Here is a 19436-nt window from a genome sequence, read left to right on the forward strand (position 1 = left end):
TTTTATATGTAATACAAACATATATTTTATATGTAATGTTTAATATATGTAAATAAATATATATTAATATATAATAAGTATATATATTTTAAAGAAAGGATGCTGAGAGATGGCCAATTTATTTATGAACCTGGCTAATATCCTACAGGATAGTAAAACCAAACCTTTCTCCTTCTGCTCAGCTTTAAAAAGACAGGATGTAAGTGGTCACTCTCTCAAGTCTGCTCAAACTCTAACTCAGTGAATCTAAGTTCTAAAAGCAGGCGTAAACTTGAGCATTAAAACCTGAGTAGGCAGGAGGTGGAGGCTTCCCTGGTGGCTCAGATGGTAAAGAATCTGCCTGCAAAGTGGGAGACCCAGGTTTGATCCTTGGGTCAGGAAGATCCCCTGGAGAAGGGAATAGCTACCCACTTCAGTATTCTTGCCTGGAGAATTCCATGGACACAGGAGCCTGGAGGGCTACAGCCCATGGAGTCACAAAGAGTCAGACACCACTGAGTGACGGAGCATGCGTACATGCAGGCAGAAGATGGAGTTGATGTCCTGGAAGGCGGACTTACAAGCCTGGCTTAGCCCAGCCTTTCTAGGGTAGGGATGGTCGGGGCAGAAGACGGAGGACAGACGGTCCAGGGCAGACCAGGGAACGAACAGTAGAGGTCATCAACATCGCCTCTTCTTTCGCCCCAGCCGCCTTTGGGTTAATCAGAATTTAGTTTCTTCTCAAAGATATGACTCAAGGATCTTTTTATTCTTAAAGAAATTCTCGGGCTTGGGATAAGTAAATTATTCTTTCCTTTGGAAGGAGGAAGGTGTTGAAACAGAAAGCACACACACGCACTGGGGCCGTATATAAGCAGAGAGGATCAAACAAGGCCCCTCCCTGAGCTAGGAAGCAGCCGCCCCCCTCTCCTTACCAGTGTGAGCTCGGTGCCGCCACCCACACCTTCACCAGCACCGCTGAGTCACAGCGCTGTTTGTCAGGAAAAGTATTTTTAGAATTTAAAAGTACCGTTGTTGCCAGTGGTTTTAGAAATGCTTGCTTCAGAAGGGATGGAATTAAGCAATGGCGGACTTGGACCTTCGAGCCTGACACACCCCCAGTTTAGAAGAGAAGCTCAGGGCAGATACATAAAAACTGTGCGGGCAAGACTGAAGTCTGGGGACTTCCTTGGTGGTCCAGTGGCTCAGACTCCATGCTCCCAACGCCAGGGGCCTTGGTTTGATCCCTGGTTGGGGAACTAGATCCCCATGCTGCAAATAAGACCTGGCACGGCCAAATAAATAAATATTAAAAAAAGAAAAAAGATGAGTTGGGCAAAGCTCCCTCTAATTATGAGCCAGTTTGGGCTCAGGCTGAAGACCTGATTCCCAGCAAACCCCAGTCTGTTTTGCCCTCCAGGGACCCCTTAAGTATAACTCCGTAAAGAACTTCTCGCCTGTGAGGTGAAGAGGGCAGGACAGGGGCTGAGATTAAAGAGGAAAATTGGATGCTGATCTTACCATAGACATCAACGTTCACTCTGTGAATCAAAGCTTTAAATATAAAAACCAAACACATAAAAAAAATAAAACAGAAGAGTGTCACAGCCTTGGGCAGGAAAGCTAAGTATTACACCAAAGGCAGAAGCCACAACGGAAAAGATTAATGAGTTGGCTATAAAAATCTTTTAAATTTGCTGTCATAAACAAAGTTAAAAATAAATGACAAGCTGAAAAAATACTTGTGATGTATGTCTAAAAGTTAATATTTCTAGTTCTTTTAAAGCATTGGAAATGAATACATCCACAGAAGCGAGGGTGAAGAATGTGGGCTGCCAGTTAATGAAGAAAAGAACTCCTGGTGACCGATAAAGGCAATATAAGAAGTTCAATCATATTATGATTCAAAAGAGCAATCCTAATTTTAGCCTCTCAAATGAGAAAGATCTGAGAAAGCAGAACAGCCAGTATCCAAGGGTAGGAGGAATCTGACACAATTCTGAAGAAAGATTAATTGACACAACTTTTCTGGAAAGGAATTTGACAGATGTATGAGAAATTCTAAGAATTGCATCATAGGATCAAACAGTTTCCACCTATCAGAATTTATTTTAAAGATTGGTGAACGGGCTCCCCTGATGGTTCGGTTGTAAAGAATCCGCCTGCCGATGCAGGAGACACGGGTTCGATCCCCGGTCCGGGAAGATCCCACATGCTGCAGAGCAATTAATCCTGTGTGCCACAACTGCTGAGCCTGTGCTCTAGAGCCCAGGAACCGCAGCTATTGGAGACCACGTGTCCTACAGCCGGGCTCTGCAACGAGAGAAGCCACCAGAATGATAAGCCCTTGAACCACAACTAGAGAACGCTCCCACTCACCGCAACTTGAGAAAAGCCTGTGTCACAACGAAGACCCAGCACCGCCAAAGATAAACAAATAACTAAATATATAATATAAAAAAGTTTGGTAAACCTTTTCTGTAAAGGGCAGATAGTAAATATTTTAGGCCCTGTGGCAGCCACTCAACTCCGCACTGTTGTGGGAAAGCAGCCAAACTAGTGAGCAGATGATGGGTGTGGCCGTGTTCCAATAAAACTTTATTTACAAAAGCAGGCTGCTAGACTTGGCCCATGGGAAATGTAGTTTGGCAACCTTTGTCCTACCCTAAAACAATTTAGCTACAAGAATGATTATATAATGATTATAACAGGAAGCCCAGGGCGGCCCTGGTAGTTCAGCTGGTAAAGAATCCGCCTGCAATGCAGGAGACCGGGGTTTGATCCCTGGGTCAGGGAAGATCCCCTGGAGAAGGGAATGACAGCCCACTCTAGTATTCTTACCTGGAGAACTCCACGGACAGAGGAGCCGGGAGGGCTACAGTTTATGGGGTTGCAAAGAATTGGACACAACTGAAGGACTAACACTTTCATATACATATATATATAAAAATGTATATATATTTAAAACCAATAATAAGTAACTGGTAAATAAATTTGATTGTCTTCTTGCAATGAAATATGTAACCATTTACATTTATGCAGAAAAAAAGAATATGACTGCATTGTTATATAGATTAAGCAGACTAGAAAATGGTTTGTAAATGAACTATTAGAACTAGTAAAAGAGTTTAGTAAGGTTGTTATGACAAGTTAACATCCAAAACCAAGAGGTCTCCTAGACATTTAGCCATAACCAATTAGAAAATATCATGGCAAAAAGATTCTACGTGTAACAGAAATAGAAACTTCAAAATAGAATCACCCTATGAAGAAATGTGCAAAGCCTATTTGAGAAAATTGTAACATTTTCCTGAATGACATAAAAATAAAGAGATATACTATGTTGTTGGATGAGAGAATTCAAAATTGGAAAAAAAAAAAATAACAGTTCCCTTCCATTGATGTACAAATTTCAAACAAAATCTCTAGTGGGATTTAAAATGAATTTTGACCCCCCCCCCCAAAAAAAAGAGTATTCTGGAAGAGAAAATATACAAGAATAACAAAAAACATTTTAAACAGAGAATGATAGAGGGCTTCCATTGTGGTCAGTGGTTGAGAATCCGCCTTGCAATGCAGAAGACACTGGTTCAATCCCTGGTCCCGGAAGATCCACATGCCGAGGGGCCCCTGAGCCTGCGGGCCACAACTAATTAGCCTGCGCTCTGGAGTCTGAGAACCGCAACTACTGCGCCCACATGCCACAATGACCGAAGCCCGCGCGCCTAAAGCCCGTGCTCTGCAACAAGAGAAGCCGCCACAGTGAGAAGCCCTCGCACTGCAGCTGGAGAGTAGCCCTCCACTTGCAGGAACTAGAAAAAGCCGCACGCAGCAACGAAGACTCAGCACAGCCAAAAATAAATAAATACTTGTTTTTAAATGATCGGGACTTCCCTGGTGGTCCAGTGGCTAAGACTCCACACTCCCAATGTAGGGGACCCAGGTCCGATCCCCGGTCAGGGAACTCGATCCCACATGCCACAACAGAGACTGAAGATCCCAAATCCTCCAACTAAGACCTGGTACAGCCAAATAAATAAATCTATATTAAAAAAAAAAGAATGATGAGGAAGGCTTTCTCTATCAGATATTACACTATAAAGCAAGAGTAACTGAAGCTGTGGTTTTGGCTTAGAAATAGGGAGACAAATAGATCAACACAAATAGACCAGAGTCCAGAAAGAGACCCACGTTATACAGAAATTTAGCTCACAATAAAGGGGTGAAGTTTCAAATACGTGGAGAAAGAGGGACTATTCCACAGTAGCAGTGTGAACAACCGGCAACATTAAGGAAATACCAGATATTATCCTTCACCATAAACAGTGACACAGATGGAAGCGAGAGTGAGTTTTCCACCAGCAGAGAGAAAAAAGGGCTGGTGGGATGCAGAAGCCACCTACCCAGATGGACTCGCACTGTCTGGACAGCAGGCCCAGAGCCTCTGCGGTGATAGTCAATGGTGGGGGAAGTTTGAGGGACCCGGAAGAGGGCTGAGTGGGGCTGGGTGCCCTAAGGATGCAGGGTTTGCATCAGTTTACCAACCAGCACACAAAGCGTTTCACTGCTTTACTACTTCACGAGGTCTCCGCCCCACCCTGAGAGTGGGGGTCAGGGGAAAGGCTAGGAGGGCAGGCTCCTGTGGTCCCAACACCCTGTGTCATCATCGTCATCCACACTCGGTCCCAAACCCCTCCTCCTCGAGTGGCTCCTGTGAAGCCCAAGTAACCATCCAGGCGCGCTATGGCTTCGTTGGTCTCGAGCTGACCCCTAGGGGACACGAGGGACACGGCAGGCCGCTGAGGGAACAGGACTGCAGGACGAGGACCGCCCCGAGTCGGCCCCCTCGGCCCCTCCCAACCCGAGGAGCTGTGGTCTCACCCTTCCTGGCCTTTAGCCGAATGGACCCCACAGCTGCCCAGATGGTGCAGGAGCCTGTGCTCCTGCAGGAAGGGCTTCAGTGACATCACGGAGCCTCCAGGACTGCAGCCAGGCTCCTCTGTCCACAGAGTTCCCCAGGCCTTCTCAACCCCTCCCTGTGGGAGCCCACCAGCCCAGCAGGCTGGCTTTGCACTGTCCCCCTCCTCTCCCAGTACCCAGGACTCTCTGGTGAGGAACAGAGCCTCAATCACGGACGCTGCCCACCAGGCTGCCCAGCACATGTAGTGATCAACGGCCACCTTGCTGGGCTCCGGCCACCAGAGCCCCCTGTAAGGGCCAGACCTACATGAGGGGCAGAAAAGAGTTCACGGGACGGGCTTATACCTAAAGTCCTGAGAGAGGCGCTGTGGGAGTGTTAGGGTTGCTGAAATTCAATTGACCTGGTCTCTCTGCTTTTCTGTAACCCCCAGATTCCATAAAATAACAATGCTGCTTGAAAAAGAGGCACACCCCCTCGGAGGCCAACTGCTCCAGGCCCCCTCTCCCCTCTTCTCCACCTGAAAGTGTGGATGGCCTAGTGTGGAGGCCATGAAAGCAGCCCACGGCTGCAGGAACAGGACCGGCCCCGGGGCGGCTGGCTGGTGGGGAAACCCGGCCGGGGCTCCGCTATGGCCTCCAGCTCCTCACACGCAGGTCTTTATTTTGACGTGATTTTGAAACACTTTTCAAGGGTGAAAGAAAGATGCGGACTTCAGCCTGTTTCTCATACCAATCTCCGAGACACTGCACGCCTGGAGGAAGGGGATTCTCTCGTATTAGCAGCCAGTTGTCTCACTGAATCACCAGACGGGTATGGCGAGCCCTGCTTTACAACTGCGGGAAATGAGGCTCAGAAGGGTGGATGGTAACATGCCTGGGCCTGCAGGCTAGTCAGTGGCAAAAATGGGAGTGTGGACCCAGTTTTGAACGGCCTCATGGCCCACCTCCTCGCCTTGCTTCCTGTTCAATCGATGAGGGGCTCACTCCCCAGAGCTCCAGGACACTACATGTTTGTCCTGCTTTTAGGGTCCTCTGCCCAAACACATCCTCACCCCATATCCACTGGCCCTCCCAAGGCAGGCCTGGAGCCCTCACTGTTGGCCTCTGTGGCTCCTCGAGTCAACTCGCTTCACTCCTCCCTGCAGGCCCCTGTTTTGGGCACACCACCCTGGGGTCCAACCACCTGAGCCCTACCTTGGAGGTCCTGGCCTACACCTGGTCTCCGCCACCTTTGAGCCTTGGCCCTCTCTAACACCACTTTGTTGGGCAGCTTCTGGGCATTATGGCCCTGTCAACGGAAAAAAACATGCACAACCTAAAAGCTGAGAATTAGGTTTTATTTGGCGATTTACTGAGGACTTAAGCCTGAGAGGTAGCCTCTCAGAAGCTCTGCCAGACTGTTCCTAAGAGGTAATGAGGAGCCAGGATACACAGGAGTTTTGCAAAACAAGCAAACCAAAATCCATGGAGTCAGAATGTCAAAAGATTACTATCAATTGAAGAAAAACATATATCTCGAGTTGATTAATTTAGCGCTTGTCTATGTATGGGAAGATGCAAGAGTCTGGACTCGTTGAAATCATTTTTTTGACATGCACCTTAGCTATTTAGGGGCTTCCCTGGTGGCTTAGACGGTAGAGAATCTGCCTGCAATGCAGGAGACCCAGTTTGATTCCTGGGTTGGGAAGATCCCTTGGAGAAGGGCATGGAAAATCCCATGGACAGAGGAGCCTGGTGGGCTACAGTCCATGGGGTCGCAGAGTCGGACACAACTGAGCAACTTCACTTTTACGTTCTCTTTAGCTATCTATGGCCAGGAACCTGCTTTCTCCATTCTGAATCCCCTCAGGGCGCATTGCTTGGAGGGGGGGAAAAGGCTGCAGTGGCTGATGGTGTGATGGCCACAACATCCTTTGCTACTGATAGGGCAGGCAGCATTCTTTGTCCACAGTCCCCCTCTCCCATTTCTAAGCCTGACCTCCCCATTCAGATGGATCCCAAGAGGTGCACCACTGGCCAAAGTGACCGACCTCTGGGGTCCTGAGCCTCCTTCAGTTACAGAAAATACTCCTGTATTGCGAGGCCAGATGAAGCACCAACCAGAGGATGGAGCAGAGGTTCTGGAGCCAGCCTGGTATCTGGTATTCCAGCTTGGTATCTTGGAAATCAAGATAATCGCCTTCCAGTTCTGGGAGTCTTAGCCAGAGGGACCCTCCAGACTGTCAGTTCAGGCATGGTGACCCGTGTTAGCTGTAAGATGCAGCTGCAAGTATTTGGGGAAATGATCGAAGTTCACCAGTGAACACACCATTAGGTGATGACAGTAAGACAGCGCCTTGAGGATCTGTGGTGCTTGTCCTGCTTCTTAGAACAGAGCTCCTAAAACCCTTGGAACTTTCTGAGTGACTTTTATCGTTTATTAGGAGCCCCTTTCAACCCATCCTGAGTTCATGCTAATGAGGCAGGGCCCCCAGTGAGCCTCAGGATGGGGCTGGTCACCAGAAAGACAAAAGCAGGTGATTATTCGGAAGTTGGGATCTTCAGCTCCACACAGCCCCAACTACAGGAGGTGAGAGGACTGGAGATGGGGACATAAAAACCCTGGAGCAGTGAGACTCGGGGCTTCCGGGTTGGTGAGACACTGCCCTGGGGAGGCCCCGCTCCGCCCCCAGACCTTGCCCCACTCATCTTTTGTGAATTGTGTCCTTATAATAGAGCAATCATCATAAATACAGTGTCTTCCTGAGTTCTGTAAGTTGTTCTACTGAAGGGGGTTGTGGGAACCCCTGCGGTTGCAGCCAGCCCAGCAGACGTGCAGGGTGCCTAGGCACCCCCTTTGCGGCTGCCCCCAACTGGGGTGGTTTGGTGGAACAGAGGCGCTGGCCCTGGGGCCTGCACTAACTCTGGGCAGTTAGTGTCAGAGTTGAACTGAGTTGCTGGACATCCAGCTGGTGTCAGAGAAAAGAGAGACACTGACATCCCCACCTGCTGTTGACCACCAGCTGACACTTGCCCTCTGGGACTCAGCTTCTCCTTGGAGCACAGAGCGGGGTGAAGGTCCCCCGTGAGGGCCCCCAGCTCCCCTATCCTCTGCTGTGGCTTGCATTGTTCCAATTTCAAAATCTGTTTCTTGATTTTGAAGCCAAAGGGCCCTCAGAGGGGGCTCTGGTGTCTTCCTGACACCAAAAACGTGAAGCAAAGGCAAGAAGACCAAGCGGAGCCAGGTGGGCGGCTGGAGGCTTCCCCTCCCCTCCCCGCAGCCCTCTTACCTGCTCCACACAGTCTGGGATCTCTGGTGCGCAGGGCAGCGTCCCAGCACTCTCCACGGACAGCACGTCCTTCAGCAGCTCCTCACACCCTGTGGATGGACAGACAGACAGAGGAGGGTCAGGGCTTGAGCCCAGCCCAGCAGCTTTGCTCCTGATGAATAAGCCTTGGGTGGGTAGGGCTGCTGGGAGGCAGATAACCCAAGTCTCCAAGAGACCAGCTGATCATTCAAAGGCAGAGAGATGGGGCATCCAGTTTGTAGAGAAGCCAGGCCAGGGCTGGGTGGAGGGAGGAGAGACAGGCTCTTGCCCTCCAGATGTTCTTCCACTGGGACTAACCTCAGTAGGGAACACACAGAAGAGAGACTCCCAAATACGGAGGGCAAGCCACAGGTGAAAGGCCTCACCTTTCATGGCGAACACGCCTCGGCAAAAGTCCTTGAAGTTGATTCTCCCCAGGTCGTTGGGATCCAGATATTTCACGAGTTTTTCCACCTGTGGGAAGGAAGGAGGGACAGGTGTGAGGCCCCCAGGACGCCCCAGAGCTGGGGTGAGGCTGGCCAGGGGAGAGGGCTTGTCACCTGAGCCAAGGGGACACTGGTGGTCCTTTCCTAGCCCTCGCCCCCTCAGTGGGGTCAGTGCCCGCCCCAGACTATGGGGGGCCCACTTTATTCTGAGGTGGACAGACAGCATGAGTGAGGAAAAGCAAAGCCCTTCCCGCAGTGCTCAGAACCGGGTTTGTTTGGGCGGAGCTTCCGTCTCCAAGTTATTTCTGCAAAGACTGGCATGTGGAAAACGAACGTTCTGGAGCCCCCTGCAATTACGGGGACGTGCCCATTGGGCTCTGGAAGATGAGTGGCAAGGGAATACCCTACACGGAAAAGCACCCCTCCTCTGTCTCCAAGCTTGCTGATCAGGCTTCTCCACCCAGTGTGAGTCTGGGGGTGAAGGGTGGGCAGAGGTTACATCCTGTTTCTGTAACCTCCCCACCACTGAACCTGGCACCCAGCAGGCCCTCAGGAAAGGCCAGAAGAATCCAAGGGAAGGAGGAAGGTGGCTTCCTACCAGCTCCCATCCTGGCTGGTGGCGCCTCAGCACTGCAGCTGTTCCCCCCACCCCACCCCATCACTCAGGCAGCCTCTGACACTGCCAGGCAGTGACGTGGGTTCTGAGAATAGCGATGCCCAGGTGCCACCTGCAGGGCTGCGAGGACCCCACCCGCCCTCCCAGCTGGTGCCCCGCCTCCTTTCCTCCTGCCCTCTCGTCAGTGGTAATGTAGGGGGGCTATGAATGCAGGGATGGGCTGGGGCTCCCGGTGTTCACACCTACAATCCTCTCTAAGGTCAGGAGCTATGCCTTAATTATCTCTGATGAGGGTCAAGGTTACCCCGGAGTGTTGAATGGCTGATGCGGAGGTTGATCTCAACCTCAGATCCACGTAAGGGGAGACAGGCTGTGGATTCTGTAGTCGGTGGGTGGAGTCCCTGACTCCCCCCGGCTGGGAGACACTGGGGGAGGGGGGCAGACTGTCCATCCCCCTGCCTCCAGGGAAAGCCAACCTGGAGCAGAGGTGCCAGGGTCCTTGATGACAGGCAGATAGATGAGGGTCCCTGCAAAGTCCCTGGAACGCCCCTGAGCTGTGGGCGCAGGACTCCCACAGGGTCTTCAAAGAGGGAAGGTCTCAGAACATGGCAGGTGTGAATCAGGCGGCACACCAACTGCTGTACAGTCGTTTGGTTTTTTTAATTTTCTTTTTTTAATGTAAGTTGTCTTTAAGTTTAATCAGTCTCTTCTCCAGGGGATCTTTTTGACCCAGGGATTGAACCTAGGTTTCCTGCATTGCAGGCAGATTCTTACTGTCTGAGCCATTGGGGAAGCCCAGTAAAAAAAATGGCTTATTTTAATTGTACAGCCCTTTAAAAACCAGACAGAGCTCACCAAGGGCTTGCCATAAACTCTGGCAGACTAGCCTCATCTGATCCTTATAACAAGCTTAATAGTGGCTACTGTTACAATCTCCCGTTATTGTTGAGGAAACTGAGACTCTGATATTTAGAGAGGCTAAGACATTTAGACAGTTCCTGTAGTGGGAACTCCTCCTTGACCCCAGGTCCCGCTGACCCTGCACTTCCCAGAGGCGGCTCTTGCCAGGCTGTCTGCACCAAAATGTTCTTTCACTCTCCTGGCCGCTTATGTATGGAAGGAGTTTTAGCTTCTATGGCTGGACTCCCCTCACCTAGATCACCAAGAGTGTCAGCCTTTCTGGATACTAGATAGGCTTTTGCCAGTACCCCTGGGTGTGTGTGGTGGGGGATTCAGCTGGCCCAGCCCTTGATTTTACAGATGAGAAACCAAGGTCCAGGGATGGAAAGGGGCTTGCTCAAGGTCACATGGTGAGTATGGTAGATAACCACTCACATGTGGTCTTTGGGCTTCCCAGGTGGCACTAGGGGTAAAGAACCCACCTGCCAAAGCAGGAGACTAAGAAGTGCGGGTTCGATCCCTGGGTTGGGAAGATCCCCTGGAGGAGGGCATGGCAGCCCACTCCAGTATTCTTGGCAGGAGAATCCCATGAACAGAGGAACCTGCTGAGGTACAGTCCACGGGGTTGCAGAGTCAGACTGAAGCAACTTAGCACGCACATATGGTCTTTGCGGTGAACCGGGACCCCAGTTCACAACCTGTGTGGGGTGCACACACCACGCAGGGCTGGGTTGCACTGCCCTGCAGGCTCCCAGGTGGGAGGGGTGGGCACACCGGGCCTGGCAGGGGCTGCAGGAGCAGTTGTTGTTGCTGGCGTGCACACAGCTGGGCCGCAGAGCTGGCTGCCAGGGGAGCAATCAGTTTCCCTGGCAGCAAAATATTGATCGTCCTTTTTTGGGCCACTCAATTACCAGGCTTCCCCTTCTATTTCTGTTGCCTTTCTCTTCAGGCTGATTTTCTCCCCCACTCATTCCTCCCCGGGTCATAGCTCTTCTATCTCAGGCCAGACGATGTTTGGAGCATCACTGCCGCTGCCCTCTGATTGATCATCAGCCAGATCGCCCTGAGCTGAGCCCAGCCACCCACGCCTCCCCAATTTGGACATCTGCAAGCCAGACGGACTCAGGCAAGCTATTATCTGAACAAGGGAGATAAGCTGGCTCAGTCTGCAGTTCTAATAAATGTTAGCGATTAAATTATTAATCAAACAAATGCTTAGTAACTCCTCTCTGATGCCAGGCCAGCTCTGAGCACTGTATACATATGAACTCATGGAAGCCTTACAACCACTTCAGAAGAAGATGCTATTATTATTCCCATTGTTCAGGTGAGGACACTGAGGCTCAGGAAGGCTCATCCAGGGTCAAGATCACACAGCTAGTAAGAGGTAGAGTTGGGATTTGAACACAAGCTGCCTGGCCCCAGAGTTCATGCTCTTAACCAATAATGACTATTATTTCTACTAATATAATGATACTCACTATTATTATCACAAGTGTGGGGCTTGCTCTGACCAGAGAAAGGATAAATCTGTATTCTCTTTGTTTTTGGCCATGCCATGCAGCTTGTGGGGCCTTAGTTCCCTGACCAGGGATCAAACCCATGGCCCACGATAGTGAAAGTGCTGAGACTTAGCCAGAGAATTCACATTCTACTCTCTTTTCACCTAGAAAAATTGGGTCCAGAGAACCTTTGTTTAAGAATTTGAAATATTTCGGGAATTCCGGCGGTCCAGTGATTAGGACTCCACACTTTCACTGCTGTGGGCCTGGGTTCAATCTTTGGTTAGGGAACTGAGATCCCACAAGCCTGTGACATGGCCAAAAAATTTTTTTGAATGTTTAAAGGATGTGAAATACTAGATAATAGTATTTCAAATGTTGACTTGCTAAAGCACAAGTCTCCAACTAACATCCTAAATGCAGCAATTTAAATATTTAAAATGAAATGCGAAGATCCAAAAGGCTTCTGGTTCAGGTTAAGATGGAGTCAGTAGCTCTACACTCTGTCTCTTGCACTGGTTCTAACCAGAAACTCTGGACAGAATATACATAAAGCAACTATACAAGGACTCTGAAAAGTAAATCACAGCAGACAAATTGGGAGAAAAATTAAAACTCGACATAAACAACAAAATAAAAACCAAAAACAAGCCAAACAACTTGAAGTAAGATGAATATGGTGGTAAGTCCCCTGATTTACTTTTTCTCACTATTTCTAGCCTGAGGCTCTGGTAGCTCAAACCCTACAACTGCACAGCAGGTGTGAACAGAAAAAGCTCTAAAAGAAACTCTGTTTATATATATATATATAATTTTTTTTAAAGAAAAATTTTTGTTTCTTTTTATTAATTTACAAAGAAACTCTCTTTTTGATGAGAGGTCAGGAAAGGGGACCCTTTTGGAATAGAGAAAGGGGGACAAATGCTGTTTTTTTTTTTAATGTGGATCATTTTTAAAGTATATTCAATTTTTTTACAATATTGTTTATCTTTCATGTTTTGGGTTTTTCGGCTGCAAGGCATGTAGGATCTTAGCTCCTCAACCAGGAATCAAACTCACACCCCCTGCATTGGAAGGCTGACTCTTAACCACGGGACCACCAGGGAAGACTACATGTTTGTTTCTAAGCCCTCCCCCAAGGCAAGGCCCAGTCTGAGGCGAGTGGGAGCAGCCAGGCAGGCACCCGAAACTCAGAGAGGAGAAAAATCTCTCTTTGTAGAATGAGAAACTTGGAAAATTGGGGAAACTTGGTCAACATGGGGAAGGGGGATTCCTGTTCCTCAGTCCTCTCTTTTTTCCCTCTCACCCCTACGACCTGCAGGTGGACCAGTCCTGGGAGATGTGAAACAGCACAGCGTGGCCAGGACCTCAGATTTCTAGTCAAAGGACCAGAAAAAAGGGGCTCCTGGGAGCTTGGGGTTTGGGGAGGCGGGGATCACAGAGAAGACAAGAGTTCGAGATTACGATCTGATAAGATGTGCTTGAAGTCCTGGGCCCATTCCTGAGCTGCAGATATATGGAACTAACCCGAAAGAGTAGGCCAAAAGCTTTGAGAACAGAACTACAGTGTAGACAGTGAACAGTCTGGTCCCAGGAGACGTACATTTGAGGAGGATCCAAATAGCACTTCAAAGTCTTTGAGAACTGAATTGACTACTCAGAGGGCAGGTTGGGATCTGAGGCTTCAACCTAACTGGGTTGATTTTCTGATTAAACAAACAAATAAAAATCAGTACTCTTCAGAGTATTTTTTAGGGGTTCCCAGGTGGCTCAGTGGTAAAGAGTCCACCTGCTGATGCAGGAGACACAGGAGATGAGGGTTTGATCCCCGGATCGGGAAGATCCCCCTGGAGAAGGAAATGGCAACCCACTCCAGTATTCTTGCCTGGGAAATCCCATGGGCAGAGGAACCTGGCAGGCTGGAGTCCAGAAAGAGTTGGATAGGACTGAGCAAAAGAGTTGGACAGGACTGAGTTACTAAGCATGCAGCAGGAGTTATTATTAACAGAACCCGGAGTCTCATAATATTCAGAATGTCCAGGACACAGTCCAAAATTACTCGAAGTGCAGAGAGACAGGAAAAGCTCAGCAACGCACAAGAGAAAAGATAATAAACACCAACTCCAAGGTGACCCAGATGTTATCATTAGTAGACAGAGTCTTTAAAGCAATTATCATAACTGTATTCCATGAAGGAAGGGTGAGCATTCTTGAAACAAATGAAAATAAAGAAACTCTCAGAAGAAAAAATAGAAACTATGAAAAAAGAACTGAATGGAAATTTTAAAATGGAAAAATAAAGTAACTGAAACATTAAAAATTCATTGGAGGGGATTGGAAGCAGCATGGAGATGACAGAAAAACCAGTTGGTGTACATATAATACTGTACGGTCTGTGGTTAGTTGAATCTATGGATGCAGAACCACAAACACTGAGGAACTGTGGATAACAGAGGCCAACTTAGGGACTTGAGCATCCAAGTTTTCTGGTATCCATGTGGGTCCCAGAACCAACCCCCAGATACTGAGAGACCACTGTTTAATGATGGAATATGTCATTACACATTTGTGAAGCCCACAGAATATGCGATCTATACTTGTGTATTATTTTTATATAAGTTAATTAATTTATTTATTTACACGGCCACAACCGAGTAGAGTTTATCCACCAAGGCTAGTTCAATATTTGACCATTAATTGATGAAATCTAAAGATGACCAAAGAAGAAAAATCACACGATCATCTCAGTGGATGTAGACAAAGCAACTGACAAATTCAACATCCATTCACGATAAAAACTCTCGGCCAACTTGGAATAGAACGGAACGTCCTTATCCTAGAGAAATAAAAACTTATGTTCACACACAAAAAACTGTACATGAATGTGTCTAACAGCATTATACACAGCGCCAAAACATGGAAAGATGTCAACTATTCTATGACAGTGAGTGGGTAAGCAAATTGTTCTGTAATAAAAAGGAACAATTGGTAACAGATGGATGACTCTCAAACGCATTTACTGTGCAAAAGATACCAGTCTCAAAAGGTTACAAATGGCGATTCCAGTGCTGTGCAAAAGGCAAAAAATGATCAAGACAGAGAACAGGTCGGTGGTTGTCAAGGGGAGGGAGGAGGAGACAGTTTAAATGCAAAGGGGCGGCACCAGGGAACGTGGGGGAGGGTGTGAACTGTTTTGTACCCCGACTGTGGTGGTGGTTATAGGAATCTATGCAAATGTTAAAACTCCTGGAATCATATGTCCCCTCCCCCACAAAGAGTGAAATTTATTATTTGTAAAGCTAACTTTGTGTGTGTGTGGCCATGCTGCTGCTGCATGCAGAATTTTAATTCCATGACCGGGGATGGAACCCACGCCCCTTGCACTGGAAGAGCAGAATCTTAACCACTGGACCATCAGGGAAGTCTCTCTAAAAATTTCTTTTTAAATCAAGGAAACTGCAGGCTTTTCTTAAAGATTTTGGAACATTGAGCTTATACTTCCCCACAGCAATAGTGGGCCACCATTGAGTTACAGCATACCCTCTCTCTCTTTTTAGTAATTATTTTTATTTATTTGGCTGCGCTGAGTCTTAGGTGCGGCATGCGGGATCTCTGATCTTTGTGGAGGCATTTGGATCTTTAATTGTGGCATGTGGGGTCTAGTTCCCTGACCAGGGATCAAACCCGGCCCCTTGCTTTAGGAGTCTTAGCCACTGGACCCCAGGGAAGTCCCAGAGCAACTCTTTTAGACAGGCCTCTGCTCTCCTCCCAGTTTGTCATGGTAACCCCTAATGTCCAAGTTCTTCATCCTCCCAGGCTGCTTCCTTTCCTGAAACTGGGGGCATCTGAGTGGCAGGTCCTGCTACCCTAGGTGGACACTTGGCTTAGCTGAGCCCCTGAAGTTTTCTGGGAGGGAGTTCCAGGGCTGGGCTTGAAGTTGGATGGAGTTGAAATTCCCGAGCATAAATAAGCAGCTGCAAAGTCAGGTGGACAGTCAAGCGGGGAGGCTCAGGCCCCTGGAGGATCCTGGGCTGGGCCAGGATGTGCTGTCAGCTCTGATGGGAGACCACCTCTGGGAGTCATGTGCCCCACCGCCAGCCTAGTCTGCCTTCTGAGTGCTTCTGGGGAGAAGACCCCCGGAGGCGGTGAGGCAGCTGCTGGAGCCGAGAGCTCCAGAGAGAGGGACACCTGGGGTAAGGAACACGGCCCAGGGCATCCTGAATCCAGGACTGGCTGGACAGTATTCCGCTGGGAGAGGCTGGTGGGGAAAGGTGTGGCAGGCAGCCAAGGGAGCAGCGGAGAGAGGGGGTACCAGCCAAGGCTAGAGTTCTGGGGTGAGGGAGGCCACGAGGGCATATGGGAAGCCGAGTGTCACCACAGATGAGGCCAGGAAGAGAGGGAACAGGGTCTGAAGGGCTTGGAAGCCACGCCCAGGAGGCGGTACTTTATCCCCAGTGTCACAGACCTAGCAGTGACAGTCACAAGTCCCAAAGCCCCCAGCTGAAGAGCACTGCCTAGGTGTCGGGGGTTATTTTGAGCATTTCACACATCTCGCTGCTTCCAGTCCTCCCGAGAGACAGAGCTGGGTCACCCCAATCTTATTCCCACCACCCCAGGGGATCCTGGCCTTCCATCGGGCCTCAGGGGCACGCGCTCAGGACTGCTTGTTGTTTATCCACTTTCCCAGCAGCCCAGCTGCCTGCCATCAGGGCACACAATGGGGCCCTGTATTCTGGAGCCCCCACCCCCAGCCCAAAGGACACGGGGCACAGACGTTGGGGGTGGGGGCAGCCACCAGCCCTCTCTGTTAATTCTCAGCAGGGAGCGGAGAGGAGGGAAGTCAGGCCAAGCCAGCTGGAGACGAGGGAGGGATTCCCAAGGGGTCCGTCAGGTCCTGCACCCCTGGCTCCGCTGGGGACCACCCCCAGTCTCCGGAAGCCTGCTCTGCTCCCTGGGAAGGGCAGTCCCACGGAGTCAGTCAGACTTGCTGACTGGACCACAGGTGGGTGGGGCAGTGCACCTTGTAGGAAGCGCCCCGAGGAGTCAGGAGCTGCGGGCTCCGGGTCAGCTCTGTAATTTGTGGGGCCAGTGCGGGTGGAAACGTAAGACCCTTCGTTTAAATTTTTATTTGGAATTTCAAGACAGTGACTGCGGAGCATTAAACCCCGCGTGACTGCACAAGTCACATGCCAGTAGGGTGGGCTCCAAGCCTTGTTGTGAGTCTCAGATTTGCTGTGCTTTCTTGGCCCTCAGTCCCGTGCTAACTCTGCCATCAGTGACCTCACAGAGTGGTCTTGGGGAGAACCCTCCCTCTCTGGGCCTCAGTTTCCCCATTTGGAAAATGAATTGAAGCCACTGATGCCATTAACATTGAGGCTCTCTTCCGCTCTGATGTCTGTAGGATGCTAATATTTTTCCCAGGAAGTCCATGGTTGGAGGGGTAATGAGTTAGGCAGATAGAGAAGAAAATCAGAAGAAATAGATGGAGTAAAGGGCTAGTAGCAAATGTCTTCATCTAAAACAGCTTCACTAGGGACGCAGTAAATAAATGGCATGGGGACACTGAAGTGTGACCCTGGGGGCTTATCCAACCTGACTCTTTTACTTCCTTTCTTCTATAAAGTCAAGAAATGAGAACAAGGACCTAAACAGATCTCACTGGTCACCTCCATGTTGCCCCTCCTCTACCCGCTCCCCTTTGGGCAGGCCTGATGTGGCTGAGATGGCTGCCCCCCTCTCCTGGACCAGGTGTCTTGGGGCACCTCAACTCCAGGGTATGAGTCCTGACTGGACCAAGCCAGACAGGTGGGCTCAGCCCCCTTACCAGTGATTGGTTTAAGCAAAAGCATGTTGTATACTTCTGACCAATGAGACACGAGGAAACCCCCATAGGAGGCTTCTGGGAGAGGTTTTCCTTGATGATGGGTAAAAAGAAAAAACAACTCACAGGAAGTGCTCCCCCCACTTCTTGCCCTCCTGGAGAGGGGTCACCACCCTGGGCCTAACTGAGGGAGCTGATGGAATGAGGTTAGGTCCGGGACGATGCCTCTGAGCCCCTGAAGGTGCCAACCCTGGAGCTGCCCTACCTTGGGCCCCCGTGCTAGGATGAAAAATACATTTTCTCAGCATTTAAGCCACTTTGCATTGGTTTCTAGTTCTTACAGCTGGGTGTGTGTGTGTGTGTGTGTGTGCGCGCGTGTAGGGGGCTGACAGATGAAAGACGCTCTCCTCTAGATGCTGCAGGAGTTAAAGGGAGGGGCGGGAGGGTGGCTGTGTGAGTAAAGGTGCTCAGTGCACAACAGAGAAAGGAATGGGGTTGGGGTGCCTCGGGCCAGGTGGCCTGGAGGGCCAGTCACATGGTACCCAGGCCACCGCCTCCAGGGCTAGAGATGCCTTCCATTATGAGACCCCCGTGGGTCCCAGCATCACCACCCGGCTCCTCATTCACAGCCTGGCTACTCCTGACCAGAATCCCTCAGGCCACCCAAGAGGGCTTTGTTCGGTGTCTGAATAGGAACGAAGGGACGGAAGCTGGGTGGTCTCTGAGGTGAACTGGCCTATGCATCCATCTGTCCCCTGTTCAGTCCCTCAGGAAACATCTCCTCAGCCCGATTGCCTGGGGGGGAAACAGACCAGCTCCCAGGAAGCTCCCAGGAAAAGGACAGCTGTCGGGCTGTATTTCTCAGTGAAATAAAATAAAAATAGTCTAGGGAACAGCAACCAAGTGTGCAGATGGCTGTTAACACTGCCACATGCCCAGGGTCAGTAGAAGGTCCTCCTCCACTTACCAGCTGTGTGACCAAGACTGACTGACTCACCCTCTCGGAGCAACAATGTCTGCCTCATGGGGTGTTAGGATTTAAAGGGAAAGACACGGAGCTTAGCCTGGAACCTGGCACAGAGCAAACTCTAGATAAATGAGCGTGTTCCAGGCACTCAGTGCCCGGAGGCTGGTCACAAAGCTGGGATAGCAGTTCTTTCATCTCTTCTTTCTACATTCTTTACTTGGTTGAATTTTTTAAATGGATTGGATCTTTTTTTTTTTTTTTAACTCGGAGCAGGGGACAAAAAGTTTGTTTTATTCTTTTAAAAAATTACTCACGGTATTGTGGAGTTAGAAAAGAACAGAATTCACCATGCATGCATGCTCAGTTGTGCCCGACTCTTTGCAACCCCATGGACTGTAGCCCACCAGGCTCCTCTGTCCATGGGATTCTCCAGGCAAGAATACTGCAGTGGGTTGCCAGTTCCTTCATCAGGGGATCTTTCCGATCCAGGGATCAAACCCGGGTCTTCTGCATTGACAAGCGGATTCTTCACCATTGAGCTACTTGTGAATCCACCATAATGCTCATATGTGTGCTTAGCCACTCAGTCATGTCCGACTCTGCGACTCCATGGACTGTTGCCCACTAGGCTCCTCTGTCCATGAATCCCCGGGATTCTCCAGGCAAGAATACTGGAGTGGGTTGCCATGCCCTCCTCCAGGGGATCTTCCCGACACAGGGATCGAACCCAGGTCTCCCACCTGTGGATTCTTTACCATCTGAGCCAACAGGGAAGCCCATAATGCTATAACACTACCAAAATCTTCAGCAGTGGGAGCCAAGAGGAAACAGAGGGCTTGGAGGAGGTGGTGGTTATGCTGGAACCTAAAAGACAGTAGAGTTGAACACGACAGCTGGATGGGGGATGGTGATGGGGGGACTGCATGAGCAAAGTCAGGGAGGAGGAAGAAGGCAGCCAGGCTAAGGAGGGGCCTGAAGGACTTGGGGAACCATCAGCT

General features: G+C 49.7%; 1 protein-coding gene across 4 annotated transcripts in view; it reads right to left on the reverse strand.

The window, feature by feature from the left end:
- RAB11FIP4 (RAB11 family interacting protein 4) overlaps positions 1 to 19436 on the reverse strand; it is a 107476-nt gene that overhangs the window by 70438 nt on the left and 17602 nt on the right. For 3 of the 4 annotated variants that reach the window (XM_019982346.2, XM_070772711.1, XM_070772710.1), the window contains exons 2-3: positions 8573 to 8660; positions 8169 to 8257 (exon numbers count right to left, since the gene is read on the reverse strand). In XM_019982346.2, coding sequence (XP_019837905.2) covers positions 8169 to 8257; positions 8573 to 8660 — 177 coding nt within the window. Of the gene's footprint in view, positions 1 to 914; positions 1052 to 8168; positions 8258 to 8572; positions 8661 to 19436 lie in introns of those variants that run through there. The other variant, XM_019982348.2, reaches the window with a different exon arrangement.

Source organism: Bos indicus, chromosome 19 (genome assembly GCF_029378745.1).
Source record: "Bos indicus isolate NIAB-ARS_2022 breed Sahiwal x Tharparkar chromosome 19, NIAB-ARS_B.indTharparkar_mat_pri_1.0, whole genome shotgun sequence".
Lineage (NCBI taxonomy): Eukaryota > Metazoa > Chordata > Mammalia > Artiodactyla > Bovidae > Bos > Bos indicus.